The following is a 12,511-nucleotide window of genomic DNA, read 5'->3' as shown; positions in this document are numbered from 1 at the left end:
ATTACTCGATCACTTTGCTGTTTCAGTCCTTCTGATTTTCAATCCTTTCCAACACACATTCACTGAAAGGGACTGCGTAGAATTCCTATAAAAGAGCACAGAACTGATACAGTCAGGGTGTAAATGCTACATAAATTCCATATTCCTCTAGACCCCCCTGTGGGCTGTGTGTGAAATTGCAACACCTTAATGTAGAGATTGTAGATATTGGGGGTGGGGGTCATGGGGTAAGAGATCCAGAGAAAAAAAGAGAAGGAGATGGGGAGGAGGGAGAGCGGACGAAGCTACAGAAACAAATCTAAACAGTGGCTGTGTGTAACCAGGCGCCGAAGCATCCGCGTCGACAGCAAAAGCAACTCACTTCCTCTTTCATACAATAAAAATCCCCACGAGGGAGAAAGATTTCCGAAAGATAACGCAAAAGAAAAAAATCCTCCCAGACCCTTACGAAAAATTACTGCAGTTTTTCTGAAGTAATACTGCAGTTTTTTGGACATGAAAAAACTGCAATACTGCACTTTTACTGCACTTTTCTTTTTTATATTGCAAACCTACAGTTGTGCTTCAATGTACTGCAGCTTTATTGCATTTGTACTTCCGTACAAAAATAACTGCAGTAAAAAAAGTACAAATGCAGTAAAAATGCAGTAAATGTGCAGTATTGCAGTTTTTTCATGTCCAAACAACAGCAGTATTACTTCAGAAAAACTGCAGTAATTTTTTCGTAAGGGGATCGAGGAGGATACACAACGCTCGTTGGAAGAGAGGGCAGCGCAACGTGTGCGATCCTTACCCCCCCCCCCCCCCGGTAACCATGATCCGCAGCCAGCACAGACCCCCGAGCGGCTGATCCCCGGCACCGCGCATCCTTAATAGGCGTTGTGTCAGAATATGACATCATATCCCGGCGCGCAGCAGTAACATAAATATAGTTAGCTTGGGGCAGGGATGGCTCTGCCATGTTGGGTGAGGTGAGGTGGCTGCCTAGGGGCCTGAGCTCATCGAGGCAGCGGCCATGAGGTTTGCTAGCCGGGAAGTACAAGGGCACCAGAAACACCGCAGAGAGAAAGAGATAGCGAGAGATCGAGAGAGAGATCAAGTCAGAGAGGGGGAGAGAGATAGATCCAGAGAGGGGGAGAGAGAGGGAGAGAGAGAGGGGGGGGGGGAGAGAGAGATATTTAAATACATCAATGGGTTTAACAATGTTAAGGAAGTTTATTTAAAAGGAGGAGGAATGTTCCAATAAGAGGCCATCATCTATAACTAGAGGGTCAGAGGCTTAGATGGAAGGTAAGGAAGTTTTACTTTACTGAGAGGGTGGTAGATAAGTGGAACAGCCTGCAAGTAGAAGTGGTAGAGGTTAATACAGTGAGGGAACTTCAACTTACACAGGACAGGCATATGGTTCCTGAATATAAAATGAGACCAACGACTGAACGATGGAATTATGGGCAGACAAGACGGACTGAGTGGGTCTGATCTGCCGTCACATCTCTCTCTTCTTATATATATATTTATATACAGGGAGTCCCCGTATTCCTTGGGAACCGCCATATGTATAGATATGAGTTGAAGGATTCCATTGCTGACGTGTTCATGTACCTGGCAGTATTAACCCCTTCATGTACATCGCATGGCACATCGGTTTATCTTACAACTCAGGAAACTCATAAAAACTCATCGCTTATCACTTTGTCTCCGTGTAAATAACATTTTTCCATCCCCATCCCCGGTTAGCGATGTGGCGCAGGAAGAGTTCTATTTCCTTGGATTATTTGGTTACCTGGCGTGGCTGGAAGCCTCAGGAAAAGCCCCGCGAACACTCATTTCCCCCACGCGTTGCGAGACAACTGTATGAATACTTAAAGTACCAGAGAGAGATCATTCTGGGTATTATTATCATTATTATTATTTTTATTATTATCTTTTATTTATATAGCGCCAACAGTTTACGCAGCGCTTAATACAATCCATATATTCAAAGGGATGACAAGACGAGAATTGAGACAAACCGATGCATTAGGTGGAGAGGCTCGGCTCGCAAGCTTACAATCTTGAGGTGCGCATCAGCTAGAATAAAATCCAGGTAATAAAAATAAATATTTTTTTAAAACTCCCCTTAAGTGTTTTGCAATGCGTTGTGACTGGTACTCAAAGGGTTAAAGATGAACCTCCACCTTGCTGGCTAAACCTAATGAGATATGTAGTCCGCAGCAGATGAAATGCCAGAGATTACATTAGAAGTAGTGCTAGGAAGTTTTATTTGACTGAGAGGGTAGTCAGTGAGTGGAACAGCCTTCCAGCAGGAGCGGTAGAGGTTAATACAGCGAGAGAATATTAACATGCATGGGATAAGCATGTAGTGCGTTGGTTCAGGTTTCAAAACATAAAAATGGCTAATTCCTATTACATCACAAATGTATACACTGTCGGTTTAACCCATTCCTTCCACAGTCCCCTTCCATCTCACCCCCATCTCTGCCTAAACTCAGCATTTGAGTCACAATTTACATGTTTTCAAGCAGTTTGGCTGCTTTGGCCGACTTTCAAAATTTTGCTCTAATTAAGAGGCTATCAATCAATTTATCATTTATCACAAAAGCAAAAAAAAAAAAAAAAAACCCTGGCGGGGATCCCGGAGGACAGAATCCGGACGGCCGCGCTTTCTAAACTCTGACTGCATTCACGACTTTCCCTGAATAAATAACAACCGCTAGACTACGGGAGGATATTATTATTATTATTATTAAACAGCCAAGATAAAAATACTCCGCGATGGGATAGAGCCTAAAAGAAACCTATGTCATACCTCCCAAGTGTCCCTGTTTCCTTTTGCTAGTCAGGCCCCAAACCCCTCTGTCCCTTTTTTCCTCCCCGATGCCCCACTTGTATATAACCGAGGATAGATGTGTTATTGCAGAGGTACGCATTCAATTAGTTATTACACTAGAAACATTGAATGTGACGGCAGATCAGACTTAGCATTTTTTTAAAACCTTAATCATCCGTTGATCTCGTCTTAGATTCAGGAGCCATATGCCTACCTCATGCGTGTTTACATTCTCTCACTGTCTAGCCTCTACCACTTCTGCTGGGATGCTGTTCCACGTATCTACCACCCTCTCAGTAAAGTAAAATTCCATCTAAACCTCTGACCCTCTAGATTTAGATGATGGTCTCTCGTTGTAACATTTCTCCTCCTTTTAAATAATCCTCCTTCCGATTCTTCGTACTTTCCCCGCTCACATTATATGGTAATAACGCTTTTATTGGACTAGCATTTAGTTAGTAGGTTTGGAGAGAATCGGCTTCCCGTTGGTCATACTGCCGGCCGTGATGAGATAGAAGTTTGTGTTTGCGAGAATGTGACACGCTGACCTCTCTTTGAGAGTACATATAGCGCCGCCCAGTGGAAGCCATGTGTAACTACAAGCCGGATACATTCTAGAGACTCGATTGTTTCAGCACGAAGAAGTCTACAACTGATTATTTAGAATAATTTGACCAATCAGCTTCCACCAGATTTCACCCAAAAACCACGTAATGTTCACGAGGGTAAAACACAGAATAGATCTCGTATATAAAGTCCATGTGTGCCAAGGAATAACGACCCTTAAACGAGGAACGGAGAACTGATATTATGTTTTATTTTCCAGTTTTCACCGGTTACAGTTGATTAGATTTTTATTAAGTTGACGAAAGTCATACAGACCCCCAAATATCCAGATCAGTAGCAATTCAGGACCAACCCTGGACCAGAAAGCTGGGCTTCTAATAACTTAGAGACAAATCCATGTTTTATCTACTGCCCCTAAGGGTAAAATCATTAAGTGGGGTGGAAGAAATGTCTCCTTGGACCGCTCTACGACTTTCTGAACCCCACATCTCATTTTATTACAGGGAATATATACCAGATTGTGAATTAGTTAAAGACTACAAGAAAAGTGCAGCAGCATCTTCACGGCTGATACCGAGTCTCATTGCCCCTCAACCTCATACTCAATGGACGTTCCTGAGTTCAGGTCCCGGTTCTCCTTCTGTAACAGTTTGTATTGAAGTGTTCATTGTGTGTGTTGGAACAGTGCTATGGAGTCTGCTATAAAACAATGCGATGTACTACAGAAGGAGATCATGTGGAAGAGGTCACAAGGGAGGTTGAAAGTTAACCAAAGGCATGAATATGGGATGGAGGTTACTTCCAAGAAGATGGGAAGGAATTACACATTCGTTACTTTATTAACTGTATTTAGTTACAAGGAGGACAGAAAGTTATACGTATTTAGTTATTAGAGACGCTTAGAACATGATGCTGACAGTTACAAGGTGACAAAAGCCCTGGGGTATTCAGAAGACTGCTTGAGGTTATGAGACAGTAATGTTGGGTTACTGGAGACTGGGGTATTGGTGAGACTGCTCAGGGTTATGGGGAGACAGTAATGTTGGGTACTGGTGAGACTGCTCGGGGTTATGGGGAGACCGTAATGTTGGGTACTGGTGAGACTGCTCGGGGTTATGGGGAGACCGTAATGTTGGGTACTGGTGAGACTGCTCAGGGTTATGGTGAGACTGCTCGGGGTTATGGGGAGACCGTAATGTTGGGTACTGGTGAGACTGCTCGGGGTTATGGGGAGACCGTAATGTTGGGTACTGGTGAGACTGCTCGGGGTTATGGGGAGACCGTAAGGTCCTGGAATGCAGTAGATAGAAGATACATCCGAGGCCACTGATTGCAGAGTTCAGAGGACGATGCATACAAGTCGCTTCTCTCTGAACGGATTTTCAGACGATGGAACCGGGGAGACCAGTGGATCCGACAGAGAGTGAGACTGGCAGAACGACAGCAGCTCGGAGACCACCAGAGACACCTTGGAGACCAACAGAAAGAAAGTGATTGGGGCAAAAACAGCAACTTCAAACCCAATCTAGATTAAGGGCAACCTCTATGGAAACGTTCCGGAATCTATAGAGTGACCTTTTGTTCAACAATATTGAATTGTGACGAATGTTTCCCTAAACTTGGCCGATGAAGAGGGTGCATGGATTACATTTCAGATCAGGAATTAGCTGAGAGTTGTGGGGGTAGCAGTGCTTTTTAATGGAAAATACCCCAAATAGACCTCGAGGGAGCAGCCTTCTTGGGCTTGCAGATATAAGATGTCTACTTGTGGGTTGTCATTTTTAAGGTTGGTGTCTACACTGCGCAGTCTACAAACGGACAGCTTTTCACCGATTTCCATGACTTACAGACCAGTAGGAGGCACCCAAGAAAACTGTGTGATCCGATCGGGAGCCTCCTGCTTTGCCACAGAAACCCCGAAGTTCGGCTGTGTGACCCCCAACCGCCGACCTTGAGTTGTAAAAACCTGGACTCCTCAGTGACATCCCCCATCAGCCGTACCCAACGCCCAGTCTGCTGAGCGTGATGGGAGCTGTATCCCTTTATCTAGATCTGAGAGCACCACCTGCTTTCAGACTCCATCTCACCTTCATCCTGTTCACATTCACTTCCATCTTCAGCTGCTCCACGGCTTTCCGCGCCTCGGCGATGCGGGTCATGTTGTTCGACATTCTGTGAAGTGGCGTCAAAACACCTCGAAGCCACAGCGAAAAGGGACACCTGTGCCTAGTGTCCCGGGGGATGGGCAAGTCACAGCATGCAAAGGGAATTTAATAACAGGTGAGTATATCCTGAGGCATGATCCATTTATATGCCGGAGTAAAAATATATATTTATATATCTATACACATACATATTATATATATATAACATATATATATTTCTCCATACACATATATATGTGTGTATATATATATATATATATTGCTCGGGTCTTTACAAAGTATAAAGCAGTTTAATGACAGTCCTATCCCCTGCCACACATAATTACTATACTGGCTGTTTTAGAAGTAATTTAACCCTTTCCACAACATATCCCGGAGGGATATTTGTTACTGTTAAAGGGGACACATTGTATATATGGCTCCTCACTCTCCTTCTAGAACTCTATATCGTTGCATTGTTAACCCTGTCACTCCCATAAGTCTCATGGAGCATCAGCATTCTCAATCACACACCTGACTCTCCCAGAAAGAGCATCATTTTTACTTTAATGAGTGGGTGGAAGGTAAGTGAATCAGCCTCCCAGCAGAAGTGGTAGAGGCAAATACAGTGAGGGATTTACACATGCATTAGATCGGTATATGGCTCCTGAATCTAAGATGAGACCAACAACTGATTAAGGTCTGAGTCTTTACAGCAGGAAAAGCACGCCAAATGGGTCTGATGTACCATCAAATTCTATGTTTTTATCATCCTAACTCTTATGTTAACTCGGGTAACTCATACTTTACTTTATGGTCACAACGTAACCCTGTCAGTGTTACACCTCATTGGCACTGAAAGGGTTATTAAACCATTCCTACAGCCGGGAGGTAAGAGTTAACCCTCCGAGTGCAAGATGGGATTCATGGCACTAGAATTCCTAACATCATTAGAATTTTAACTCTAATCAAATAACATTCGCTCACCTGTAAGAACTCGCCTGCGAGAAGCTGACCGCCGGACAGTGACAGACCGTCGGGGATGCACGGTGGGCGGACGGAGAGCTCCTTCTCCAACACCTGAATGCGAGAGACTGTCACGAGTCCCGGTGACAGCTCCTAATTCACGACTCCCCAGAGAGAGGGAGTAGGCGAGGAATCAGGTGTGACAAAGGAGGAGGACGCGGTACTAAGAGCACGAAACACGATATACACTCTAAGTCAGGGCCCCGAGACTCGTGAGTGTGAGGACCCCATTAATAACCCCCAAAATAGCAACCAGCATCTCGGTCGTTCCCCCAGCTGTATTCATGGGGAGATCTAGAACCGAGGCACTGGGTGCATGAGAACCACCATTGAGGAACTCTAGGACTTCTTCACTAAGGACCAAGATGAGTCCAATCCATCAGATTTACAAGAGAAAGTCACCACCTTACTGTCATTCACCCAGGAACCACTACAGAACATGCTGCCAGATATATGTCACGAGCTCCTTAGGCTGGCTGAGGCTCATGAGAGTTAGGGATAGTTTGATTGGCAGACTGCCCTTCTCTGCCTCGGGTATGGGTACAGTGTAAGCCCCCCTGGCATACGATCTCTATATGAACATATCCATACGTACACCCAACATACAGCCGGCTGCTCGGTGCTAATGAATCATGTTCTGGGTTATATTTGGATTTGGAATTCTTGGTCAGTTTCCATGGAAACATCAAGAGCAAAAAGAAAAAAAAAATAGGCAAAAAAATAGAACTCGTGTGTTCTATATACATACATATCTGTGCACTTTATGCTTGCGTGTTTCGTGTGCGTGTGTATGTATGTGTATATATATATATATATATAATTGTTAACCTTATTTGCATGTGCCTACCCAGAATCCTTTGTGGTTGTGGCAGCGCAATGAGATTTCTGAGGGAAAAACAAGCCTTCTGGCTTGTCTGGTGTCTGTAGATGAGTGTTTAATAATACATCTACAACCCATATTATATATATATATATATATATATATACCGTATTTGCTCGATTATAAGACGAGGTTTTTTTCAGAGCAAATGCTCTGAAAAATACCCCTCGTCTTCTAATCGGGGTCGTCTTCTAATCAGACCTCAAATAGAGTCTGATTAGGAGACTAAGATCCAGATCCCCCGCACCGCTGCAGGGGACCTGGATCCTCCTGTCTCACCCCCCCCCCCCCATCATACACACTTACCGGTGCTTCCTGCTGTATTGCCGGGGCAGCGGGTTGACGTCTACGCGATCCGCGTAGACAACGTCCGCTGCAGCCGGAAGGAGGTGTGGCTAGCAGCGGGGGTTGTCTGCGTCCGTCGCGTAGACCTTCCCCGACTGTCAGAGAGCTCTGATCTCTGACAGCCGGGGAAAGTATACGCGACGGACGCATACAAACCCCCGCTGCCAACTCCACCTCCTTCCGGCTGCAGCAGAAGGCGACGTCAACCCGCTGCCCCGGCTGGAAGCACCGGTAAGAGAGGGGAGAGAGGAGAGGGGGGAGAGAGTGTGTGTGTGTGTGTGTGTGTTAGTTAAATGGGGGCATAGGGCATTTCTGGAGTGGCGTTAAGGGGGCATTTAATAGAGCACTCTGCCTCCTGAAATGCCTTATACCTCCCTATATGCCACTCTGCCCCATAATATGCCTTTTAACCCCCTAAATGCCAGAGTGGCATATAGGGGTATAAGGCATTTCTGGAGGCAGAGTGCTCTATACAATGCCTTTTAATTCCCTTAATGCCACTCTGCCTCCTGAAATGCCTTATACCTCCCTATATGCCACTCTGCCCCATAATATGCATTTTAACCCCCTAAATGCCAGAATGGGATATAGGGGTATAAGGCATTTCTGGAGGCAGAGTGGCATATAGGGGGTCAAAAGGCATACCATGGGGCACAGTGGCATATAGAGGGTTAAAAGGCATATCATGGGCCACAGTGCCATATTGGTGTGGCAAGCCTGGGGGCAGATGTGCATAACTGGGGGACAGGCTGGAAAATACAAGAAATAAAAACAAAAAAAATATTTTTCTCAATCATAGCTTTTATTAAAAAAAATAGTTTACATGAATTAACATTTACTGGTAAAACTTTTTTCCTTTAGGGTCGTCTTATATTCAGGCTTTTTCTTTTTTCCTAAGTTAATATTCAGATTTTGGGGGGTCGTCTTATAATCAGGGTCGTCTTATAATCGAGCAAATACGGTATATACACACACACATACATACTCATTCACTCAACACATGCATGTACGTGTAATTAGTCATACATGGCAGAGAGGAAAAGGTAGCTTTATATTCCGCTTTCTGAGCTTCTGGAAGAATAAAGAGCATTTTGTGTGAAATATTTCCATCTGGTTTTTATTACTAGCGAGGAGATAAACAGAGGGAGAGATGGAGGGTGGGGTGTAGGACGCATAAATGACATGGGGTGCCGGGGAGGTGGGTCAGGCGAGAGGACAGAAAAAGGGGCATGAATGAGGCTTTACCTGCTGTGGTAACAGCTTCCTTACTGGAACAGGACCTGGATCTTACTACTGGACATACACTACCACCCAAAAGTTTGGGGTCACTTCGCTGTTTTCATGGAAAACAAGAGCATTTGTCACTAACATAATTACAAAAGGTTTCTAACGATCAAAGAGCCTTTTAAACTTAAATTTGGATCAGCGAACACAACGTGCCATTGGAACCCAGGAGTGATGGGAGTGATAAAGGGCCTCTGTGCGCCTATGAAGAGATTCCATTAAAAATCAGTCATTTACAGCATTAACCCCGTCTGCGCTGGATTTCTAATCCACTTTACGCTATTTCAATAGGAAAAAAAAAATAGCTTTTCTTTCAAATACAAGGAAATCTCTAAGTGACCCCAAAGTTTCTGAACAGTAGTGTACAGTTTAAGCACTCCCCGCAGTCTAGGAGAAACCGGTATTCTTACAGGGATAAAAGTATCCCCAGGAAGAGAATCCGGCCCAGGCCGGCACATCGGTTCTGTGTCCCAATACGTATGTATTTATATATATTTACACAGATCTACCTAATGTAGTTTTACAATATAATAAAAGGGAGGTTATATATGTATATAGGTAAGACACATTATCTTATGAGCTAGAAAATATCAGTTGGAGGGGAGATGGGGGCAGCCCGTTGGAGAATCCATGGACCCCCAAGTGGAATCCTCATTGCAAAACCCAAACCCCGGTGTGGAGCCAGAGACATTGCCACGCCAGTCACATTCTTGCCATCGATTGGTTTGCCACGGAGCTCGGCGAGTCCCACGTTCAGAATGGCCACGCTTTGCACTTAGTGAATAAAGCCCAGGGCGAGCCCCATTAGAGATCGGAGACATAGTGACAATAGACACTTTATTTACAGGTTCCAAGATACAAAAAAAAAAAAAAAAAAAAAATCATACACGGTATATACATACGTAACAAAGCTATATACACAGTCTATACATATATATATATATATATATAGTAAATATATCCTGCTCCCCTCAGCATCCCTCTATAAGGACACAGCAATCAACCAATCAGCTCCTTTTCAACCTGCCGGCTATCCAATCACTGCTGACTTTTAACCCTCTAGGTATCCGAGAGGTAATGGGTGTTTTGCACATGTTTGCGTCACGGGAAAGAAAAACCCTGGTGACGTCTTTCAGGGAGACTGGAACCATGTTATCACAAAAATGGAGGGTGTTTAGTAAAACTCATCCTGATTCTAATTTTGAAAATAAGTCTTTATCAACAGAATGGTCCGAGCAAGTAACTTTTTTCCCCCTGGTTGCTATGGTGATAAGACCACATTTCTAAACTTGCAGCCCCTCTTTATGAAGGGGGGGGGGGATCTCAGAACCAGGGCCCACACCACACAACCTTTAATAAAACAGTAAAAAAATAGTAATAAAGGCACTGGCCAGGATAAATTATTATTATTATTTATTTTTTTTTAAAGAAAACCCATGTATGTATTTTCCCCTTATTTGACACCTTAATGCTATTCTACAAGCATGGCACAAGTTAGTGTTTTTACAGAAATTCCCAATTAGCTCAAATATGGCACCACGGGTGCATAAAAAAAAAATAAATAAAAAAAAAAATGCATGGCTTAATAAAAGTACTAGGATATGGTAAAAGTACCGAGCATACACCCCAGGATGCTGTGGGGTATTAGAACACTGTAAAAACTTTCACTATCCCAGTTCTTCAACAGGATACGGAGACAGTTTCTTGGAAAAAGAAAGTTTAAATAAAATCTCAGCCTAGTCAAAGCTTCCCGAAACCGAAAACAGATTAAACGGAGTCTCTGTTATATCATGGACAGGTCAAACAGTTACACCACTACAAACCATTAAAGCACTGGTGTAACTGGGGACATGAAAGCACGGTTTGCCCAAGACGACCTGAGCTGGGACCGTCGTGTTGCCCCTCACATTAGTTACATATTTTGAAGGATACTCTTCGAGACTTTGATACCAAGACATTCTTTCCACTTCGTTAAAGGTTTCACCCTTGCGGGTAAAGACATTTCTGGACAGATTCTCCAGAACTACATCCATTATATATTTAACGACTTCCTTACAGTATTTATCTACAGAGAAAGCATGGGCTCCGGAGCGTATTCGCTTTATGTACAGAGGAGGCAATCCTGCTTTAGGAGGAAGATTCCTATTTAAAAAAAGAGGTTTGCGTCAATGACATAAAAGGTTGGATCTCACCCCAACGCCAAGGCGAAGGAAACGGTATTTTGCAGTTTTGATCTCACTTACGACCCATTGCTTAGTGGATAAACCCCTGTATCGGCCGATTCGCTTTGTACATACAATGTATCCGGCTTGAGTAGAATCTTCCAGTAATATTTTTAATAAATTGGCGTTTGAATTGTCGATTATTACAAGACTTGTCCTGATCGCCATACATTGAAACCCTGTATGTATATTCGGGGAGAAGCCATCACATCCATACTATTTTGTTACCTTGAGAAACGGTCTCTATGCACATAGGTGGAGGACAAACATCGGATGGCTCTTGTGTTGGCATCGAGGTCACACGGTCGTCATAACCTTGAGCGACTCTGTGTGAAACCTCATGATCTTTTTCTTCAGGGCCTGCGACGCCTTCACTTTAAACATTTGGGGGCGTCCATCTGCGTCCCGCGGGGGGAGCTGCAGGGGCCATACAAGCCCCCCTTCATCCTCCTCCTCTTCCCCACCAGAATTTACTCTAGGATCCACTTCCTGGCCCCCAGCGCTAATCTCTGCTGTGGACCTCCACTTTCTGCAAGGAGGGCCAATCTTTATTGGAGGACCCCTGCCTTCTCTGCCCAACGTGTAGCATCGCCCACCTTCCTGTATATGACCTCTGGGCTCACCCCATTCCTGCGAGAGACCTCTCTGCTCCATCCATCCTTCAGAGCGGCCTCTCGCACCTATCCAACCCTCCGCAGGACCTCTTTGATCTGCCCAACCATCTACGTTGCCTTGTTGTCCTTCCCAGGTCTCTGTGTGGTTTCTAGCGTCTCCTCCATCTCCACCTTGATGATTGGGGTCCCTAAGACTCGTCTCAGATAAAGATCTTGGGGTCCTCCTCCCCCCTCTCTTACGGGGTGGCTCCTCCGCAGACAGACATTTTCTCGGGGCCCGGGGCGGGGACCCTTCCACGCTGTGACCTTTTAAGAGAGGTGGGTGCTTCCTGCGAGGCCCCCGGTGAGGAGGCGTGTAGGAAGCATTTGCCATCCGGGATACTTGAGGTTGTGGGGGAGGGGGAGGAGGAGAAGGCCGTTCAGCAGAGACCGAACGCAGGTAGGGGGTCCGAAGTTGCCGGCGGAGGAGGGAAAGGATATAGCCTTCGGCTCGACGGGAAGCCGGTGGTGGAGGAGGTGGGGATGAAGGAGAAGGGTACGGAGCGGAGAGCGATCGGGGAACCAAGAGGCGGGAAGAGGAAGAGCGAGGGTGTTGGGAG

The 12,511-nt window shown here is 44.9% G+C and overlaps 1 protein-coding gene across 1 annotated transcript; it reads right to left on the bottom strand.

Moving 5' to 3' along the window:
* Window positions 1-4,736: 4,736 nt before the first annotated feature.
* LOC149280215 (guanine nucleotide-binding protein G(I)/G(S)/G(O) subunit gamma-8-like) lies at window positions 4,737-5,568 on the bottom strand. The gene is made up of 2 exons (XM_089500679.1): window positions 5,485-5,568; window positions 4,737-4,865 (listed from the first exon to the last, which is right to left on the bottom strand). The coding sequence occupies exons 1-2, from the start codon at window positions 5,566-5,568 to the stop codon at window positions 4,737-4,739; spliced, it is 213 nt and encodes a 70-aa protein (XP_089356805.1).
* Between the last annotated feature and the right edge of the window lie 6,943 nt (window positions 5,569-12,511).

Source organism: Sceloporus occidentalis, unplaced genomic scaffold, assembly GCF_023333645.1.
Source record: "Sceloporus occidentalis isolate IW3139 unplaced genomic scaffold, rSceOcc1.0.p SCAF_157, whole genome shotgun sequence".
Taxonomy (NCBI): domain Eukaryota; kingdom Metazoa; phylum Chordata; class Lepidosauria; order Squamata; family Phrynosomatidae; genus Sceloporus; species Sceloporus occidentalis.
The sequence above is the reverse complement of the archived record's forward strand: the minus strand, read 5'-3'. Positions and strand labels throughout refer to the sequence as shown.

Excerpts from the sequence above, each read along its gene's own strand:
- LOC149280215 (XM_089500679.1), bottom strand. The coding sequence starts at position 5,568 with ATGTCGAACAACATGACCCGCATCGCCGAGGCGCGGAAAGCCGTGGAG. Across the intron at positions 4,866-5,484 it reads TGAATGTGAACAGGATGAAG|GTGTCTCTGGTGGTCTCCGA; the intron begins GTGAGATGGAGT and ends TTGGTCTCCAAG.